General features: G+C 37.4%; 1 protein-coding gene across 5 annotated transcripts in view; it reads right to left on the reverse strand.

Annotated features, from left to right (window-relative positions):
- NOL4 (nucleolar protein 4) overlaps positions 1 to 23,491 on the reverse strand; it is a 187,369-nt gene that overhangs the window by 65,222 nt on the left and 98,656 nt on the right. For all 5 annotated transcript variants that reach the window (XM_062488763.1, XM_062488754.1, XM_062488738.1 and 2 more), the window contains one exon: positions 12,639 to 12,922. In XM_062488763.1, the coding sequence (XP_062344747.1) occupies positions 12,639 to 12,922 (284 nt within the window). The remainder of the gene's footprint in view (positions 1 to 12,638; positions 12,923 to 23,491) is intronic.

Genomic DNA, 23,491 nt, shown 5'->3' on the forward strand with positions numbered 1-23,491 from the left:
AATCAGTAGACAGTGGTAGAACACGTTTGCCTCACAGGACCAATGTAATGTTAAACTGATTTATTTTTATTGAAGCTTTCAGAATCCCAAGAGTGCTATGTAAATTCAAAGAATTAAGATAGAGGAACCTCTGGTAATTAAAAAATTGATGAAGTTATAAATAACTTATTCATGTTGTATAAAGTTATTATGCAGAATTATCTTAGTAGAAACAGAATAACCTAAAACTTGTATTAAATATATGAATTACAGATGTTAAATGACAAATATAAAAACTAACACAGCAGTATCCTATATACGTCAATGAAAAAAATTCAACTAGGAACAAAATAGTAAAAAGTGGAGCAAAAGTTTTGAAGATGCTGCCATGACAGGCACTGCCTACATTATGTGGAGAGAAAAGTGCTGTCTCACAGTTAACAGTGGACTTACCCAGTCTACTTTTTTATTACCTTCTATTTCACATAAATAACCCTACATATAAGTTCTAGGTACTGTAAACATCATTATAAAGTAAGCATTAAATATGAGAAAATCCAGTAAAATCAAAATCTAAACACAGGAATGGAGCTAAAAGCAAACCAGCATACTCCCTGTCAATTTATTATTTTAAAAAAAACAAAAAAAAACAAAACAAAACAAAAAAAAAAAGACATTAAGATAAAGAGTTATCTCCACAGAGCTTAGATATGGTCTTAAAAACTACTTACCTCTTATACTAAATAGAATCATCTTGAATTGGCATAGTGAGTGCAGTAAGAGTAAATATTGTCCTGAAGTTTATATCCCAAACCAGCTGTATGCAGGACTAAGCACTTAAGACTATGAAATACAGATATTTTGACAAGGTTTCTCAAAAGCTTAGACCAAGCAACTGGCAGTCTGAGATGCTAAAATCCATTTTGGCTCTTCAAGCATTCAAGACACTTCTACCAATTCACAGAACCATAGAACATAACCACTCAACTCTTGAACAGAAGGGAATAGTTGTCACTATTTTCCTAAATGACACAATCATGCCTCATATACTTTAAGATTCATTAGTACATATAAAATAAAGAAGTTAATAGAAAGAACACCTACCTTACATAGGCATTTTTGTGTAATGATTTACTAGTTTCAAATGAATGGCTTGTTACAATCATTGTAAAAATGTTTTATCTCAATTCCAATCTAACATATAAAGAGAAGCTTCATCTGCTGAATAATTTGATAAATTTGCCTTCCAAAGAGACAACAATCTCTTAATTGGCAATAACCACTGAGATCTGTGATGAAGTCATAGCTGTTTTATCTCTAACAAGGTAATTCCGTCTTTATGCAGCAAATTTTTCTGCTCCTCAGTGTTTTGTCACTCATTTAGATCCACTAGGAGTTCCAATATCTTTTTCCAGTATTACATAAGCCTGTATATTATGTATTTTTTGAAGGCAGGGTGAACACCTAGTTGAATGTATAGAGGTGGATTTTATAAAGCTTCTAATGAGCCACAGAGAAGCATCAACCTTGTGAGACTGCTATCTTTAAGGTGCAACCGACACAAGCAGCATGCTTCAAAACATGCCTGTATGTCATTCCTTCATGCCTCCATCTCCCAGCTGAGCCAAGAGGATGTGAGATGGCACACATAGCACAGACTCATCTAACTTCTTTTCCACTAAACACAGTATTTCTTGCTAAGTAACACACTGGGGGAAACAGGAATTTTCAAAGCCTTTATTTTAGTCATTTAATACAGCTTTTGAAACAGGTCCAGTCCCACGGGGCTCCATCTGCAAAAGATTTTTTAAGAGCATATGACTAACTGTACAAAGTGAGACAAGGATAAATTCATTCAGAGGGGGTCCAAAAAAACATATCACTGACTCAGTAAAATGGCCCAAAAAATATCTATGTGTCCTTTTGAGAGCCAATACAAAGCTCACGCTATAATGTTTTGGACTGAAGACAGGCCATAAGGGGGCATTCATGGCAACCCCTAAGGAAATCAACTCACCTCTCCTTGTTTTTCATGCAGACTATTTTATTAATCCTGAGAGGGTGCAGTCCATGAGCTCAGTGGTAGAAGGTACAGAGAAGAAATTCTCAATAGTACTGCAAGGGTTCTTCCTGGTGGAGTCAAACAATTCCCAAATGCAATGGGAAACACAAGAGCAGGAAGTACATTACTTCATGACCTCTACCAAAATATAAAATGGAGTCAGAAGCAAAGTACAAGATTTCATCCCACTATTAATTAAAACCCATATGAAAAACAATCACACTCTTGTCTGCTAGAGCACAAAGGTTATATTTGTATTATTGCAGGTGCCTTAACATGAGCTCTTTGCATGCTCCCAGTTCATCTGTATGATTCCATACTTTGGTTCATGGCCACTGGATATGACTGCTCTCATCAGACAAAGAGAAAAAAAAAAATATATATATATATGCGTATATATTGTGTGTGTATGCGTGCATATGAAGAGAACAGCATGTATCATTTCCCATCAGAGCTGGGGGTAGCTCATGGCATATTCATGATGAGAAGAGCTGGAGAACACAGACTGAAAAGGTGTGAAGGGACACTGAGAATGACAGTCTGACCAAAGCAGCTGATGAGAAGAAGCATCTACATGGGAAATATTCAGTTGTACCACACCAAAATCCAAGCAACAGCTGCAGTATTTCATAGAAACACTGTGAGCTCCAAGAAGCAGCAGCTTAAGGAAAACTCTAGAGATGCATATGGAATTCATCCAGTATTAAAATGTTTCATGGCATGCCACACTTTCATGGGTGAAATGGAAAGTCACATCAGTTACAGACTCCTACCTTTGGCTGTATATTTTATACCCTTACATGAGTTCCCAGTGAAACACAAATGTTGATTGTTTACACAACTCTCAAATACCAGTTTCCAGGATCTTTTACCAATTGTGCAAGAATGCCATTCTGTAATATTTGTAACCATCGGTGGCTTATTCCTTTCATTTTGCAAAATTGTTTGATCACTGTTTTGGACTATGTTTAATAAATATTACAAACATCTCACAGCTTTCAATGCCTACCTACACCACTGTCCCTTCCCTGTCTCAATAGTTGTTTTTTTTTTAAAGTTTCTTTGAAGTATTCAAAATCAGTCACTGTTAGAGATGAAATACAAAGCAGGATGTTTTGATGAAACATATGGCAGACAAAACCTCAAGCAGACTGATAGGGATTATTGGCAGTTGTTCTTTTTCACTCCCCATTCTGCAGGGAATAAGATACTGCTAGAGACCATCTGGGAAATCCATCTAGCAAATCCCTTGTTGTTATAGGGATCTAGGACATCAACCACGATTCCAGTTCTTCACTGTTTTCCATGGCACATTACAGCTGCACCACTGTTGTTTTCTAAAAGGCTGAAAGTTATTAATCAGAACTCTGTGGATATTTTGAATTGAACTCTTTCACATTCTCTTGGAGTAAATGTCTATCATCTAGGTTCCCCTTTACAGAGGACTAGACTCAGTAATTAATTCTTCACAGTCTTATTTTCTGGTAAGTAATATTGTTATCTATATCTATTATTTTGTTCATAAAACCCAAAATTTAAGATAGGTCTTCCTATGAGTTTTTGGAAGCAAGTGGAGAACAGAGGAGAATTATCAGGAGAAGATGAAGAGGCAAAAGGCAAGGAATAAAAGGAAAGATGAAAGAGAACAAAATAGCTAAATATTTCTGAAGTTGAATTCTACTTCTTTCCCTCTTTCCTCTATTAAAAATCGGTCTATTCACTTCTCTCACATCACCAAGCAAATACAAATGCATTAATAAGCAAGTATCCAAAAAAAGAATTCAGGGTTACAATGCAATTAATAATTCCCAGAAATTGCTATGGAGAACACAGAAAAGCACAGCTTGAAGGTATATCAAGCATTCAGCAAGATATTTGACTACTGGCATTCATTCAACAAGGAAAAAGTTTAGAAAATGAGATATCTGTAAGACAACAAATAAAAATTATATTTATTTTTAAATCTCATCATTATATTGTTATAAATATCATTAAAAAAGCAAAACCTTTGAATTATTTCCTCAGTACTTGTCTTGGCACGTAGAAAAGAATTCAACACCAGAAAGAAAAAATTAGGAGTAACATTCATGATTATTAACTTCTTTAATAACAATATAGTTTTGAAGGAGTCAAATGGGCAGAAAATAGCCAAATATGAAGCCATTCATCACAGATTAGTTTTGAGGATCAGCTATTCAACCTCAGCATCTGAAAAATAAAAAAATGACAGTTCATTTAGTATAAATAATATTTAGACTAAACACAATCACAGTAGGTAGCAATATTGTTGCCCCATTATATCTTGCTCAATTTACCATCAAATAGTGTTTAATCTTCCAAGAGCAAGATTTGCTCTCAGTCTTTTTCTAGGTGGCAGAGGAGCTGCATGAGTGATAAAAGAAGAAGAAAAAGGAGCAGCAAATCATTTAATATGGTAGGACTTCAACACTAATTCAGTTTCCCTCCTAATGGTGATAAAAACCCCTAACTTGAAGGTGTCTCTCAGGAACAAATGTAGGCTGAAGTGAACAAGAATTTGCCTGAAAGGTACAGACATGTGCTTCCAGTCTGATGAGTTATAAAACATTCCTGGCTGTAAACAAGGAGGGAAGTAGCAATTTCAGACCTTACCTCTTTGATTGAAAAGGCACTTCATAGCTTTCTGTCCAGCCACTAAAACCAGGTTGGAGAAAGTCCTGAATCTCCTTCACGTACAAGTGCTTCTTTTTCAATATAAGGGATCAAAGACTCCAAAGGTAAAAGTAGCTGAGGATAGACAGCTGGATCTGTGAGTAACACACACGCAATCTGGAATCAAGAGCACCACTTTCTGGTACTTGACCCATACGCTCTTTCTCCTTTAAAAAAAAATCTGAGAAAATTTATAAAAGGTCACATCACATCTTATTCTCTTCCATGCCAGTTTTACATTAGCTGGGATTTCATACACGTATGGAGTCAGACTGTGTTCTGCAGTACAGGTAAATCTGCGTAAATCTGGAGCAGCATCATCAACTTCTGTTTAATTGACCTGGAGCTACATCATTGTTATGAATGCCCTGCAGGAAATCAATTTCACTTTCAAGAGCTTTGACTGAACATGAAAACCTGTTACTAAATGTACTTCCAATGGGGAGAATTAGACACAGAACTTATAGTGTCATAGACAAAGGACATTGATGAATGTGACTGTTCGAGAATGCTATACAGAATTAATCTTTTCTGACGAACAAAAAACTGATTCTTTTTTTTTCTGCAGCTGTGGTGGCTTGAAAAACATGCTCTTCAAAACAATGATGTATTTAGCCATTTATTACGGGTAACCCCCAAAATCAGAAGATTCAAGTCTGGAAAAAACAGTGCTCTATAAAACCATACTTGTTACATTTGAACAGTGATTAAACAGTGCTTACTAAACCACTAAACTAACATCTTTTTTTTTTTTTTTATTTTCTGAGTGGCCCCTAGCAGCTTCCCTAGAAGAGAGCAGCAAAAAAGAACATCTTTTTTTCTTCTTAGAACAAACATGCATTATCTAAACAGCAAATAAATTTACTTTTAGAGTCAGAAAACTGTGTTTTTTCTCAGCTTGCTTGTTTTCTAAAAGTAGGGAAAAGGAAAACCAACATGTCAGATTAAATGAGAGCAACTTCTAAAACCTCTGTGCATGAAGTAGTAATTCATTGGGTAAAAGAAAAAAAAAAGGCTAATTTGTAGGTGAGTGGGCAGAAAAAAGTTAGGAAGCCACAAAACTGCTTGCATACACTTTTTGTTCTCCTTTCATTGAATTCTCCGTGCAAAGGAGAAGGGGCTTATCTTCTATTGTAGTGTATCTATCTCCCAAGAAGACAAAAGCACTGACATGCCAGTAACCTTTGCACAAACTTGAGCATATTAAAGAAGATACGTACTTCAAAGAACACTTGGGCCTGCCTTCACACACCAAAGATGTAAGATGCAAGACTAAAGATGTAGCCTGGTATCACCTACACACGATGGTGGCAAGGGTGGATCCTGCCTTCAGTTCACTTCTTTTATCACCCTTACTTTTAAATCTCAGTGCAAACTATTCCCATGGATTAGTGTAAAGCAGCAATGATGGAACCCATTGGGTAACAAGGCAAAGCTGGAAGATGTCACCATCCTCTTCTCAGTGCTATGATTGGAATGATGAAAGCAGAGTGGACTCTAGTAGAGCTGCAGGCTCATTCTGTGCTGGTATCTCATAGCTCCAGAGTGTTTATAAGGCCGTCTTTGCCTTTTGCCTCCACTCATGTTGTCATTTGCTCCAAATCTATTTTGTATAATACAAGTTTTGCCACTACTTGTAGTAACATGTCCTGCCTAAACCTTTCACCAGACTTTGCTTCATTCTTCATAAATTATTTATCACAGTAGCAAACAGTATTTCATGCTAACTCTCTTCCTAGTCCTAACAATTAAGCCATAAAATAAGATTGTCAAACCTCTGGACTGCAAACTCTTAAGACACTTCTATAAACAAAACAGCAGTCTACAAAATATAGCATTACTTGAACTCTTTCTATCTGACCATGGAAATTAAATAAAATATACCAGTTAGAACAAACAAAACCAAAAAGTCTAATTTCTTTTTGTGCCATACCTAGGTAGTGAGAGCTGATTTCAAGCAAGGAGACAGTTAAAAGTTCTGAGGAGAAATGAGTTGGAATCAAAAGATCCTTTCTGACAGGCTAAACTCTCAATGCAGATTAATTATCTTAACTTGGGCATTTAGCAAAATAAACTAGATGGGCAAAAGGGTATCTTCTTTGTACTAAAAAAGCCAACACGCAGTTTAATGGTATCCTCAAAAGAGGAGATATTTCTATCTTACCCTTTCCATCTTCTCTCCTGCTTAAAGCTGAGGTAACCATTTCATGTAAGCACCACATGACTGCTCCCATTCAGCTGAAACCTGTCTATTCCCCTTGAATATAAATAATCAACAATGATGGAAGAAAAAAAAAAACTGAATTATTAAGTTAAAAAAAAAAGAAAAAAAACCCAAAACAACATTACCAACACTGTTCTTAATAACATGCAAATTCCCAAAGTCTTCTAACTCCTGTTTAAAGTAGATGCACACGTTTCACATTTCATTAACAATTTTTTAAAATAAATTACTTCCTAAATTTCTCAATAGGCCTCTATAAGTTTCTGCAAAAGTGCACTGCAATTCGTAAGGATTCCACTTGCTTTAGAGAAAGCCATATGCTCCCTTATTTTCTGACCATGGCCATTTCCCCAAGGAAACCTGCAGACAGAAACAAAGGCAGATGGGAGCTAGACAGGCAGTGACTCCACATGCCTCAGAAACACATCAGATGTGATGAAGTTCACTGGATTTAAGGAATGAACTCCCACCTTCTGATAAGAAGCAATCACATCTTTTACAAGGAAAGACACTGAGGAAGAAATACATCAAGAGTCTACCCTGGTCCTCCTAGATGGCCTAACTGTGGCTAAATTCATATGCAGTTCTGGAAACCAGGTGGATTCACTAGCAGATGACAACAGGCTTATCAGTATAAATTGCATACACAGGCTGTTTGGGTAGTTGTGCCTGCTTTCCCTTGGTGATGATGAGCTCAAGCAAACCAGATGTCACAAGAGTCTACAGCTGGACTAACCACTGAAGATGACTAAATTTTAACTACAGTATTGTGCAGGAACTTCAAACTTCACTCATACGCTCTGGCATTCAGATGCCACACAAGGTCACAGCCTTTAAATGCCTTCTTGTGTTGAAAGCAGACAGCGTGCCAGGCTAACCTGCCATTTCTTAGATACATCCATTACAACACTGCCTGAAGTTGCAATTGCTGAAAGCAAACAGCCCCTGGCAGTGGCCCATGACAATAACACTGTTCTTTACATCAGGCTGTAGAAGAATGGTTGAGAAACACTTCAAAGGCTCAGCATTAAAGGAGAGACAGAAAGATTTTCATTTTAGAGACATGAAAGTTCTGCCTTGTGGTGAACAACTGTAACTATAACAACATGCACATTAGAATGCAGTAGTATAATTAAAGGTCATGGTATGCAGAAATCATTATTTACTGTTCTCTCCTTTAAAGCTATGCTTTACTTTTCAGACTTAAAGGAAAAATTTCTTATCTTGTGCAATTCTTCAAGAAGCCAATTATACACTTGAGCCAAACAATGCATATTAACTTAGCCTACCATGCATCCAGAGGGACTTGAGGTGTCCAACTTTCTATCAGAAATTTTGTCTGGTAGAAAGAAAGAAAGAAAACCTACAGTTTGCAATTAGTAGGTATCTGGACAAAATGGGCATGTGTGTTGTCCTTGTTACCTCATTTTAATGCCTGTTCTATGCATTTATGATCAGTAGCATATGTTTCTATCTGGGAAATTCCACAAAGAAGTTTTTTGCATATTAGCAGTGCCCCTTGCAATACAGACATAGCAAACCACTTATTAATCCAAGTAAAACAATGGCACAACATAAGTATGACTGGCGAGCTCAAAAGCCTGTTTTCCCATACTATATTACAATAACATTATTATCCAAATGCTGAAGAGACAAAATCATTTTAAAGGAGTAGGCTTGCTGTATTTAATGAAATAAATAATGAAGAAGAGATAAAGCTATATAATAAATTTTCAAAATAAAATATTTGGAACAGGAAACAGCAACAACAGAAGACTCAGCAATAGAAAATCTCAGTGCTACAGACTTTACCATAGTCATACAAAAACCGAGCAGGCTCACACATAAGTAACAATCTAAAACAATTTATATGTGCACATCACTATCTGAATTCATAGAACCACATTTGCAAAGCATTTGTTGATGAATATTTTCAAAGTGTTTTGTAGTACAGAGACCCAGCCCAGTTAAGTTAAACTTATGTATATATTTTTGCAGCTATGCTAAATTTCACAAACTTCAGTTTAGCCTTAAACGGTTGTAGAAATTTCTGCTACTGTGAACAACTAGATCTTATTGGAGGATCTGTTCCCTAATACAAGCTTAATAAAAGCACATATATAAAGTGTATATATATACTCTTATACATATATGTGTACATATATGCATTTAACACTATGAAAACCCATTTTTTCCTTGCACAAAAAAAATTTCAGTGAATAGTAAAACATTTTGGATCAAGGTTGTTATAATTTGGCAACTCCTTCCACTGCACTCAGCTCATGATTTTTTTGTAAAAAGAACAGATTACCATACATGAACTGCATGAACCGAGGATTCAAAGTAACACTGTCCACTGAAATGTCATGCTTGTTTAAAGAGTGCTACTAACACCAGTTTTAAAAGTCATATTCAGAAGTAACTGAACCAAGCATTCTTTAAATAATATACTGTAGTCATTCACAGGGTTATCTAATTCCGTTATTTATCAGTCTTTTCAGGCAAGGAAACTTGACTTATTGTTAAAAAAATAAACCCTACATTTTTTACAAATCCCCAATTACATCCACTGTGTCCATAGGCCTGATTTTAGGAAAATGTTAAGTATCCCTGTTTTGACATCCAAGATTTTTTGAAGAATGATGCCATTATTTCAGCAAACATTTCCTACAGCATAAGCATATAATTGCTTCAAATACGTACGGATGGTGAATAAGATGAATAAGATGAATATTCTGAAAATTTAATTTCCAAAAAGAAGTAAGCATTTAAAAAAAATTTTTATCCTAATTCCTATTAGCTGTCATGATTTCAAAGAAAATTTGATGGAAAAACCATTTTATCTCAACAGCTTCTTCTAATCAAAATTCTGCAGCAGATAGAAAATTATCTATCAGAACACAGCAGCCAAGAGATCTTAGCTCCATTCCTTTGTCCCCGAGTTTCCCCATCTTGACTATCCCAAGAGACTAACATCTTGAGCAGGTTAAATGGGACATTGTAGAAGTTGGAGGAAGCATAATGTATTTCTTCCTCCACTACTAACCAAATAATTGAAATATGTTTCCCCTCACTTAGAAACCAGATATTTTCATCAGTAACTCATCTTACAAATTGCTAACAAATTTTGTTTATCCCAGGACTGTGTTCTTCCTGAAGTCTTTACTCTATATTTAATAACCTTTACTGCATATCTAATTAATCATATACTTAAATGAACTCTAAGTATCAACATGAGTTTCATTAGGACAAAAAGAGGAGACAAATCTGCATATTGTTGGCAATATAGAGTGGGTGGGATGACAGCAAGTGTGAAAGAATGTATTGATGTGGGGGATGATTCCGGCCTCTTAAAATTTGTAAAGAATGAGATGTCTTTGATTGTCATCTCAATTCATTATACATTTTTAACACTTCTTGATAATTTTTTCTTGCATCTGATTTGGAACTGATTCAAATTGGAAACTGAACATTACGCTATGTTCTTGTCTTAGCTATAAATGAGTTTCACACTAAGACTCCTCCCCATCTTTGCCAAGCTTATTTGTGTACCTGCAAGAGTGATGGCAAAAAGCAACAACTTACCTCAGGCAAAAGAGCCTGTGTGTCTGTCAACATTTAGGTGACATAAATATATAAAAGGTTCATTAGAACAATCTGCCCTGAAGCAAAAGAAGATACCGTTCATATCAGCCAATTTGGGACCCACTGTGCAACCCAGAGTAGCGACTAAATCCAGCACGGGGGTTCATACACAGGCGGAGACTACAGCTAGTCAGAATATTTTCCATAAAATGCAAGTTTGTCAGAAAAAAAAGTATTCCGTACAGATAAACAGTATTTCATAATGATTTCATGGAAAAGGTGTTGGGATACATGATTTGCTTAATGGCCATGAGAAAGGCTAACCAATCTCTGATTTAGTCTCCCTTTGTTCTACCCACTAAAACTTAGACACTTAGACAAGTTTTTATTTTTACTCCACAGGCAGTGAAGATAGGAGATAAAACCTTAGCATGATTAAATGTTGTTCTCTAGATACCAGTCATGTATTATCCCTTTCTAAGTATGCCTAAGGATTTTAACACTCCTGTTTCAAAGCTCTGTAAAAAATGTGCCCATTCAAAGTATATCTATGTTGTCAGGCTACTGAAAGCTAGTGAAGAGCAGTAATAGTCTTTGGATCCCGGACTCACATCCTATTATTGCTGCTGTAGAAGTGGTAAGCCAGTTGGTTAACATATATAAAAAAATTAAAAAAAAAAAGAAGGAACCTGTGAGCAGTAAGATCAATGGGTAAATTCCATTACATATGCCATTTCTTCACCCTCCATGTAGGCCCTCATGTAAAACACTATCCTCAAATGCCAGCTGAGTTAATCTGTAAGATCTGTCTTTATCCGCAAAATAATACCCTTGCTTCTCCTTACCCACATAATAGAAACTACAGCGGAAAGACCTCAGGGGATTACAGCTTCTTAAAACAAACTTGTCAGCTTTAATTCAGGTTAGGTGCCCACATAACACAATCATGAAGAAAGCAAATCAGTTCCTTTCAGACGTTGATAATCCACTGGTAGGAATTTTCTTGGCTGTACACACTTAACATTCATATGGATTAGTTCTTGTCCAGGTTTTGGTGAGAAAGAGTCCATCTTCTTCCTAGTAGATGGTATAGTGCTGTGTTTTGGATTAAGTATGAGAATAATATCGATATCATACTGATGTTTTAGTTGATGCTAAGGAGTTCTTACCCCAGGTTAATGATTCTTCTATTTCCCAGGCCCTGCTGATGAGCAGGTGCACAAATGGCTGGAAGGAGCACAACCAGGACAGCTGACCCAAACTGGCTAAAGGGATATTCCACACTACAGAGAATATTTCCCAGTATATAAACTGGGGGCAGCTGGCCAGAAACTTCCAATCACTGCTCAAACACTGACTGGGCATTGGTCAGTGGGTGGTGAGCAACTGTATTGAGCATCACTTGTGTTTCTTGGATTGTGTTCCTTTTTTGCTTTTTGTTGTACTCTTTTCTATTAAAATTACCAGTAGTAGTAGCACTAGTAGTAGCAATATACTTTATTTCAGTTATTAAACTGTCTTATCTCAACCCTTAGGTTTTACCTTTCTTCCATTCTCTTCCTGACTCCACCAAAGCAGAGAGGGGAGTGAGTAAGTAAGTGGCTGTGAGATACTTAGTTACCAGATGGGTTTAAACCACAAAAATTCTACAGATACATAATAGATGCGATGAGATGGCCATCTGTAAATATACACTCATATATATCTCCATATTTATATATATATATATATGTTTCACATTATATACACATTTTAATATATATTTTTTTAATTGGTAGTGTAGACAGTTTTCAATAAGTGGATTGATAAAATTCATGTCTGATGGGGAACTACACCGTTTTTGCCTGTGTGTCACCACAATATATTTGCCTATACATATATAGTCACCCATGTACATCCACATACACTTAATGCACGTATGCATTATATATGTGTAACAGAGCACACAAATCTACATATGGCATTTAAGTAATGATCTGACAAACATTAGACATCACATTAAGTGCTTAGCTGGGAATAACCTTTAGTTAGGCCTCACAAATCTTTTTCTTTTCTGAACTACATGCTTCATATCTGGACCATGTGGAAGCATCTTACCTTGCTTCCATTTTCTCTTGCCTCCCGTTCCATCTTGAGATCAGAAATTAGGAGAGTCTTGTATTTGTTCTTTCCATTACTGCTGTGATCATCTAGTCTGTATTCTGAAGTCAGCTGAGCAGAAAGAGGACTGTCACTCAGGTTCAGAGGCTGCTCATCCTGCTCCAGATTTGTTTTCCCATTACTGTTGGTTTCTGCCATCTCCCTGCAGTGTGTTCCCCCTGAAGCATTGGAACTGTGTCCCACGGTCTCATTGCCATTAAAACTCTCTGCGGCTGAATCATCTATTAAAAAAGATATATTTTCAGTCACATGCTACATAATTATCTCTGTCCAGTTTAAGCATAATTTATATATTCACAATGTTGGGGTTGTTTTTCAAAACAGAGTGAAAACTGTATTACTAGCACCAGCACATTTCTGCGAAAAGCACATGCACACTCCTCCACCTTTTCAAGTAAAAGGTTTAAGCAAATCCATAAAATATCATTAAGTAAAGGGAAATTGTCTGGGCTGACACTATAGTACTGCTGTGTACATAAAGGATAATCACAAAGGATTTTTAGGGACAAAGTGATTAAGTCTGCCTTGATCAATCTGTTTGTCCATATGCCTATGGATCTATTGAAATTCTTATACCATGCTCATTAGTGTACTACTACATATTTCTGAAATAAACAGAGGTGCATGTAGTACTGAGAATCTGAATCTCAGGTTTTAAGTGTGCAGAACAACACATGTCATATCCATAAACATCCTCTTGAAGAGATACAGTGTAAATACATCTGATGTGTTCATTGCTGGCAACAGAGATTATACTAGAAGAGTTTATTCCAGAAACAAAGATCCTGTCTTCATTTTGTTCAGCTGCCCATTCACTTCTTTCATTCATTGTGTGTCATAATATACTTTAAAAATACAGATAAATAGTAGACTAAATTATAAACCTGAAAGCTCCATTCAAAAACTCTGGCTGTGTTATTGTTACCCTTAAGATTTTACAGCTGGATTGTATGATTAATATGCATCTTCACATACTTAAGGATTTGTGTATCCTGTTCTTGTGAGTACCGGAATTTGTCAGCTGTGCTACCACTCAGCCCTTCTAAACAATCTTTTGGCAAACAGGCTATCTAGTAAAACTTACTATTTTTCAAAGGATTAAATAGCATCAGAATTTGTCACTCAATTTTCCCTCTTCTTGTACTCTAAAGCACCTCTTCTTTGGCAGTTTACACAGTTTTTCTAATGGTGTAAATACCTGCCCAGGGCTCTACAAGCATTTGCTTATTGCAGACTATGAAGCTGGAAACAAAACTGGGGAGTCAGTAGTCAGGAATGCATCCAGATTGAAACTGAAGATATGGAATGAGATGGACCTTAATATGTTAGCACCTTAATATACCATGTTTTTTGGGCCCTTCTGAACAACTTCCATATTGTTTAGAAAAGAAGCAAACACATTTATACACATAAAGAATTTTTAAAAAACCCATCAGGTATGTCCTTTAACAGATGTGCTCAGAATACTCATGCTTTAACTACGTGATTAATCAAATTGTTGACTCACCATCATTATTACAATAAAAAACAGCTATTCACCACTCTCAGATGAGATTTTTAAAAGTGAAGAAAATAGTGGATAAATGGGTAGTGATCTAATTCAATTAAATACTTAGAAAGCCAGAGACAAGCTATCATACATAATTCTCTTACTTGCTGCACTCAAGATATTTTTATGACATAAATATACACAGGACTGGGCATGCAGTACGAACATATTTTTTTTTAATTTTTTTGTTTTGCAAACCTGTAAAAAAATCTAATTTCAATAGGAATACAGATAAAGAGTCATAATTTAAATTTTACTTAAGGAACTTTTTCTTTTTTCCTAAAACAGCTGTAGAACTAATGGGTACTATAAAAAAAAACCCCTATGCTTTGGTATGCATCTCTTCTACATTACCTATTGGGAATGCCGATATATATACAATAAAAGACATAACATTCCTAGAATAAGACTTTTAAATGTGTACACCAAACAAACTTGTAACGAGCAATGCTGGTTGTCAGAGAGCAATGCTGGTTGAGGATTTCAGCCATGTAAGTGAATAAGAAGAGCAGGATCTACCCTTAATAAACCTTCTATCATGCCCTGAGACTTACATCTTCAAGACCATAAAACCTAAAAAAGGCTAAAATTCTAAACATACTTTCATAAATAAATACACAGTTTTACTATTCCAAAATAGAAAATGGAATTCTAATACTTAGGTTTTTTAAAAGAAAATAGTCACATTTCCAACTTATTTTAAAACCTCTGAGATAAGAGAAAGAAATCCAGATTTTTTTAAACAGAGAAACACTTTGATTACTATTGTATTTAGGACTGTTAACAGATAATTGGCTTCTTGATTAACAGTTTAACAAGTGACAGTTAGTTTCAAATAAATTAAATCAGTTACTGAATGGGTCACTGAGTGAGGGATGCTCTTCCCTTGGAAGGGCTCAGAAAATTCTCTGCTGTTGGCAGCAAAGACAGAAAAAAGTGAGTAATCAGAGGACACAAAGAACCACCTAAAAGGTGGGGACACTGCCTGCCCAGCAGCACACAAGTCTGATACCTTGGGAACTTTTGTGTGCTGGCATTCAAGTGCCCTGGCTCATGCAGGGCAGAGGAACCACTACCAGGACATAGACGGCTGAATGGGAATGATGAGAGCTGTGCTAGGAGCTAGATCCAGGAAGAGCCAATTCTCAAGCACAGCTGTTAGTTTTGCCTAGCAATAATGCTTCAATTTCTTTTTCTGTTGCCCTGTATGACATATGGTTGACAAGTAAATCCTAAAAATGTGTGAGAATGTTACAACACAGAAGAAAAAATAATCTTATGTTTGTTCTAAAACATGACCACTCAAAAGAATTCCTGTGTTGAGTACATGTGATCAAGCATTATAATACTCTGAAACTATAGAAAAGTTTAAATAAGATTTTTGCTTTCCTTGGCAAAAGCTTAGTTACTTGATGACAGATCTCGGTTTCCACTATAAAGTCAAATATCTTCTTTTTACAGTCATTTAACCTTGCTTGTTAGAGATGGGAACTTGTTTGTCAAAATAATGGTAAAGAAAATGGCTACAATGGTTATGGTATAAATCACACTTCTGTCAAGTCAACAGAAATATGTATTTCCAGAAAAGAGACAAAGAAAAAGCAGAAAGTGGTTCAGCAATAGTTTCATACAGGTGTTACCTAGGTAACCAGACTACAAGGTCTAGTACATTCCTCTTCCCTGGGCAGCTGTCTATTTTTCCAAGGATAAGGCTACTTTAAAGCAAGAGTTTCTCAGAAGGCATCATAAACACAGAACACATCAGGAATGACTGGTTTGGGGAAAAGGGAAAGAGGGTCTCGCCCAGGAGAGGAAAGTGAAGTTCATCCTTGGATACAGGCAACCACAGCCCAAACACCTCCTGACCACTCCTGGGCCTGCAGGCACTGCAAGCACTCATGGCCATCACATGGATGTCAAGGGGCGAGAAACATCCATGGAGACCTGTCCCTCGGACCACATTCCCCAGTGGCAAGTGCCTCTGCCAGGGGCAGGAGATGAGACCTCATCTCACTGTGTCTGGTGCAGCTAGTGAGTGGGGTTGCACCTAAAGCAGAGACAGCATTAGGACCAGCAGTTAGCTCACCGTTTTCTCACTTTCATCTATCACAACATCTCAGCAACTATGAACTGTTAATGCCAAAAGCCTCTTCTCTTACCAAGTGCTTTTTTCCCATCCATCCAGCAGAGGCAGAGGCACGGTAGCTTGGGGAGAGCTCGGGGAAGAGGGGGCTTTGTCCAGCTATGGCCACTGGCCCCTGCTCCTTGTTGGAAACTCCATGGAGATAAGGACCCCAGAGATAAGATCCACCCCAGCCTGGCACACGTGTGGCAGCAATCATGAACCCAGTGCAGAACCACTGCTGCAGGGTGAATTTTATGGAAAGACCTCCAGAGAAGCCTGCCACAGGCACTGGAGCTGAGAAAGGGGGGGGCAAAGGGGCCCCATGACATGCATTGGGTATTGGAGCAGTCATGAAAAAGGCTGTGGGATAGGCTCACATCTTCATCACCACCCAGGACTGCTTTCATCCACAACTATCAGCAATGACAGAAAATCAACCATCAAATGCTGCTTGCTCAGGGCAGGACATGTCTTTGGGAACTGTGCAGCTGTCAAACCCTTATCCCAGAATGATGGAAGACTGGAAGTAAATCTACAATTGGTTTTGTTACTTAAGCCTGAAAAGGGAGAGTCTGTCTGCAAAATACTTATTCACTTCTAAAAACAGTGAACTGGGGCCTCCTTCACTATGCAGAGATCCTCTTCCAGGGATTAAAGAGCGTCACCCCTCAGCAAAACATTCTAAGAGGGAAGGTATCTTTGGGTCAGGCAGCAGCCACCTTCTTGATTAAGCATAGGGCACTTTCTAGGCTTAGGCACAGACTTCTCACTCACTGACCAATATTTCTTAAACCTCTTGGTGCCAACACCTCCTCTTTCACCTTGCACACTGCTCCACACTGGCCCTGTGCTCTGATCTGAACAGCACCCTTTGGACACCTTCAGTCCAAGTATTCTCCATGTCAGAGGTAATAGATAGAATGAGGGGTAGTGGCTTTAAACTGAAGGAGAGTATGTATAAATTAGATATTAGGAAGAAATGCTTTACTGAGGTACTGGAAAAAGTTGCCATGAGAAGTTGTAGATGCCCCATCTCTGGGAGTGATTAAGGGCACACTGTATGGTGGTCTGGGCAACCAGGTCTAGTGGAATCCTGTTACACAGTTATATGATTCTAATTCTCAAAACAAGATCTACAGTAATTTTTTTCATTTCAAGGTAATGTCTTATCACATCGTATTACAGCTTCCAGCTCCTCCTTCCAGATCCCACTGAGACCAGCAAGATACAAAGTGACACAGCTTTATCTTTGAACACACGAAAATTCCAAATTCTTGTTGTGAGCTTTTCAATCTCATTGCAGTCATCACTTCTGGCTTTTCTCCCTGCTTTTGAAGGAAATTTGGAAATGGAGGAAGAAAAGACAATGCCAAAGAAAGCCCAAGAAAACAGATGCCCTGAGTATGAGTTTTGATGCTTGGAACTATTGCATCCTTCACTTCAATTATCTGCCACAGCCAATCAAACCAAAATTGCCCAAACCCAATTTCCACGTACCCTTTGGATTCTGCAAGGTGTTATCAGTGGCAGCTGGTATTTTAAGGACACTCTCATTCAGAGCAGGAAACTAGGTCTTAGGAATGTTCTTCTACCAAGCAATGTATAGATTTATGAATGGGCAAACAACATATATAGCTAGAATTAGAGTTTCTCTTGTTACAAGTTAACATACAGTTGTTCTACCCAGAAAGAGACATCTCCAGACCAGATATGTCAATGCTCAACACTGTTCTCAGTAAGAGTGTTTTCTTAAGGAAAGCAAGTTGAAGTGTGCACCAAATCTTTCTGGAATAACAAGTTCATCAAACACTTGTCTTCTGAGAGCACAAATGCAAGGTCTGAACTCTGATATAAGTGTCGTTGAAGTACTGTGAATTTCTAACCAAGGTACCAATATATACTCTCACTTTTCTCCTTGAGAGAAAAACCTCCAGATGTTCTAAAACATCTCTTAGCTATCAATTTCATACTCTAAATCACACAGGATTTTCATATTCCTTGCAGGTAAATGAGGAATGAGTTAACAAGCCATTCTACATAAAGACAAATCTCTGAACCTATCCTGACCCTCTCTCCAATTACCTCTCAGGTGAGAATGCAATTAAGATTTAGAACATGCTTTAACAGTTTATACAGCTGAGATTTCAGCTACCTGAAACACATTTTACCAGTTAGGAATGCACAGCATTGGGCTTCAGCTCTAAGAGCAGTAGTGTGGCGCAGTCCTGCAATCATACAGCCACACGGAATTTCAGTTCCTCTGAAAGGGCAGATATCCTACTCAGGAACCAGTCAAAAACAAGGGAAAGGCGATTAACCTTACAACCTGTGGCTATTTTGAGACAGTCTGACTGCATGAGGGGATCCTACAAACCAAAACCATTCCTGGTAATAATGAGTCCAATTAATCATATCAAAAGAACAAGGCACTTGTTGGGGCCACTTTGTTTGTTCTGCTCTGAGGAATAGAGATGGGAGAGGGCCCACATGCAGACAGACACTGATGCCTGCAAACTCCAAGGTAGCAGGCACTCAGGTTAAATGAACATTTTGAGTGGGCTGCCTGTTGACAGAGCATCTCTGAGAGCAACGAGATGGGTAACTGCTCCTTCTAAAAGGAGGAGATTGAAGTGAATGAGTTGAGTGGGATGAGTGAGACTGAAACTTCTTGCTGTGCAAATGCAGGCTGTCATAACACCCACGCTTAGAGATTGTCTACCAAAATTCTGGATGATGAAGGTTGCTTTAATCTTTTTGGGCTGGATACCATCAGCCCAGAACTTGATATCACCCTTAGCAATCCAATCCATTTGAACATGGTCACTTGCAAGAGGCAGTACTGCAGAGCAGAGAGTGGCAAGTTCAAGGCAAATTTTGAGTTAATTTTGAGTTACTGTGCTGGTCTCCTTAACCTTTGGCTTCAACAATGCATGTGCTTTATTTTCCTAAGTTAAAAAACAATATAAATGAAAATAATATGCTGCATAAGCAAACATTATAAACTAAGTTAATTACATTCCTTCCACAATTCCACAACACCAAGGCAACTTTCCTAATGGGGATTAACGAGAAAAACATGCTCCTGGTGGCAACAGACAGCAGGCAGTTTTGGGAAAGAAACACCATGAATCTGACAAAAGGTGGTGTACAATGCTGACTCACAGAAACTTCTGCAGTATAAGATATTATAGAGATTTTCCTAAATGAACTGATAAAATGGCAAGGACACATTTCACTCCCACCACTTTTCATAAGGCCTGTTTAATACTAATTTGTCACAGTTATGTATTTGGTTATGCTTCATTTACATCACAATGTTTGAAGCGTAAGTTCAATACATAACTTAAAAGCCAGTCCAAATCAACTATCTATTCATTATCTCCATTCCCTTTCACACTGTTATATAGAACAAGGCTTGAAATAATGGAGGTACAAAGGTGATCTCAGACCTTCCCATTTCATAAAGCGTAAGAATGGTCATAGTTGGTCAGATAAAAAATCCATTTAATCCAATATCCTATCTCCTAATCAATGGTTATTAGGAGATGTTTAGAGAAGGGAATAAGGCAAGCATGCACAATTCTTCCTCCTGTGGATTGCTGAGCCCTTAATAATTTAAAATGCAATTTTAAGCAGAATGGACTTCTAGTTACATACTAATGCTCAACATGTTTCTTTTCCTTCCAAGTATCCAGTCTTTCTTTGAACATCAAAGTATAAATCTCAAGCACTCCTCTCTCTGCTCCTCAAAAGATTGCTGCCACTATCTCTGTTTCCACTGTCCTGTATCAAGGAAACAAAGAACAGGATATAAGAGGTGGGTAAGAGCCTTTCCAGAGCCAAGAGCAAGGTCGTGTGCACAGAGTTCAGTCTCTTCATTCCCAGTGAGACTCCATTTGGTCCATAACAAAGATATGTACTAATTGCCCTCTTCAGTTAACCTCAATAACAATTATTTTTCTCCTTTTGACATATATGCTTTCCTGATGGCATTGCCTTCTGTGAATTCAGTTATGGAACTCATTGCATTGAATTTAAATCTGATATGTCCATCAGTTTCAGTGATGTTTATCAACAAATTCTTTACTGTTGTTTTCAGTGGTGGAGGAATAGAACAGGAGCTACTACATACAATCACTGACACATGAGTTTATGAAAACAAAAAGGGAAAGATCAAACTTAGCCTTAGCCTTGTCAACAAGAGTACAGTAAATCTGATATACACATGCACATACACAGTGGAATCAGCATTAGCCAGGCTCTTAATCTTATTTCAGTATTAAACAAACATTTCAGTAAATCACAATTTTCCATGGGTAAACATGTCTTCTTGTTGCAGGCACAAAACAGGAAGCTATTTTATTCAATGATAATGTTAAATAACAGAGCAGTAAACAACTGCCACTCCATGACATCAAAAACTATCAGAAAAATAATACTGTCCTGTCAGTCACAGCGTTATAGAAGGGCTCATTTATAAAGCTTCATGAGTGACTTGCATGCTTACTTTTTTGCCTGCAGAACTACTGTCCCTGCATATGCACAGTAAGGAGATGAAGGGGCATGTCTATTAGGAGGGTACTGCACACATAAATAACCAATTTGAAAGCTCACTGGGTGCACAGTGGCCTTATTACCACTATGTTTCTAGCACTTCCTTATTCTTTTGCATTTACATTTCAGACCACAGAGCCCTTACTGCCTCTGGGGACAAAAATCCCTGGTTTTCCCCTTATTCTGGAGAAACCTCCAGGGCACTTTTTGTGGCAAAGACTCTATCAAGCAGTTCTTAATGCAGAAAACCTGCAATTCTCCTAAAAGTTTTTATGACTCATATAAGATCATATTTGACATGCAAGATGTCATCTGGCACCAAGAACGTGGCTTAGAGCTCCATCTCTGGGCAAGCACTGCAGGAACAAATTCTCAGCCCAACAGCACGAGTGGTGCCAGAGGTATTGTCTCATGCTCATCCCAAAGAGAACTCCAGACTGCAGAGCAGTTTATTGATAAGAAGCTAGGAACTGAAGAAAGCAGGGAGATAGGCAGGCAGACAGGAAGGACTCTTATGTTTGAGGGTCACTAAAATTCCAACCCTGCACAGAACACATCAGAACAAAGATGTTTGAGATGTCTGCAACGTATTGTGAAAAGGAGAAATGTGAAGCCTTTTCTTTAAAAAGGAGGTAACCTAAGAGATTTTGCACTCTTCTCTTCCTTGTCCAGCAGGAAGAGGCTTATGCTTTAGCATAAGCAGCAGCTGCCACTGTTCCTGGCAGCATGAAGAATCTGGTGCTGTGCCAGTAACAGACAAAGAGTAAGTAATATGTAGGTGCATGTTTGGTGCCAAAACTGCAACTGAAATGGGGCTGAAAGGAATTATGTTAAACTTATCTGCCATTTGAACCTAGTGTGGGTGTGTAGTGCTGAATTTTACTTCATCAGGATCTGCCAGAAGACAAAAGCAAAAAGGAGAGATAAAGTTGGAGTCAGTAGAAGTTCTGTGCAGACTGGATGCCCCCAAAACTGGACTTTTTAATAAAGCCCTTTAAAATATTCCTACCAGCTTTAGTGTGCTGAGTGAGTTCAAACAGTGATGTCAGCCTGTATTTCTTTCTGGAAGGGTGAAGCCCTGAGCGCAAGCAAAATAAGTAATTGCTTGACAGCTCTGCATCCCCTCAGCAAATTGCTGCCTGGTCTTCCACGAGAGCAGAGGCTATGGAAATGCTCATTATACCCCTTTCATCAGTGAAACTGGGAAAGAAAGGAGGGATAAGCCATAAGAATAAACAGAAATGGCTGCTTTGAGCTTCATATGTCCTTAACAACACTTTACCCACATTCTGACTTGGGCCCCTAAACTTTACAGTACAAATTGCTGGATTTGCATGTTTGCTATATTCCAAACAGAGAGCTTATTAGAAGTTTCCTCTTCAAATATGAAAAATCACATATCTTCTAATATTGTGCTTGCCACTAGATGACCACAACAGAGTAGAAATAAGGAAAAATCTTATCAACCCAACCAGAAGACAAAAAAGAAGAGAAAATTAGGAAAATATCCCAATACATTCTCACATGTACAAAAAGCAAGAGTTCTGCTGAAGTTCAACAAATGCCATTATTGTATTTCAAGCTTTATTTTAGAACTATTTCAAATAAGACTTTCAAGCATTCTTTATTTTATATTTTTAATTTACACACAGTCAGTAGTTGCCAATTGCTATTTTAGGCACACAAAACAAAGAGCAACGGAGATAAAAGTACCCTGTCAGTCCAATATTTTAAGTACCTCTATAATCATAAAAATAGTTCAATTGAGTTGACAGCACAAGTCTCAGTATCAGTATTTCTACAAATAGTTCAGACTCATTAGAATCTTCATGATCATCTTGGTCACTCTACAGTTCAGGATTTCAAAATTACAATCAAATTTTATTGTTTGGTTGGCTATTTACACAGAAAAGTATAGTCTAAAGACTTGTATTACATAAATTAAAGCAATTTTATTGTTACCTACAAGTGCATACTATGTGCATACTAAAAGTTAAGACATGAAAACTCCTCAAAACTAGAAGTGAAAACATTTCCTATTATTTTCTTTTCTCTTTTTTATTTTCTAGTTTTCATTTTATAATGTTGGTAAAATGAAGCAGTTTTTTGCAAAACATTTGTTTTTCACTCTGGAACAATTCTGTCAGATCCTTTCCACTCAATTGTCTCAACTCACATTAACAGAGAGGCTTTTAGGACAATTTCCTACCTCAGCAGAAGGTAAAACAAGTGCCTCTGATATTCACATACAGAAATTCGTTTAAAAATAGGTAATAAACATACAATTGGGAAGAAGCAGAAGAAAAGTATGTGGAATAGGAAGTAGAAACTCACAGCCTTTGTTCTTCTATGCAGTTCTAGTGTTATCAACAGTGAATTAAAACACTCAATACTTTAGGAGAGTGGATGTTAGTGAATCTAAGCAGTCAGAACTGTAAATATGCAAGTGTAGGACTCCATAAGGATTGATCTTTCCTTGTTTAGTGGCTGTGATGTAATTAATGTTTTTGCTGAGACAGAGTCTCTGAGTCAAATATACAGCTCTATTACAGATAAACCGTA

This window comes from Cinclus cinclus, chromosome 1 (genome assembly GCF_963662255.1).
Source record: "Cinclus cinclus chromosome 1, bCinCin1.1, whole genome shotgun sequence".
NCBI lineage: Eukaryota > Metazoa > Chordata > Aves > Passeriformes > Cinclidae > Cinclus > Cinclus cinclus.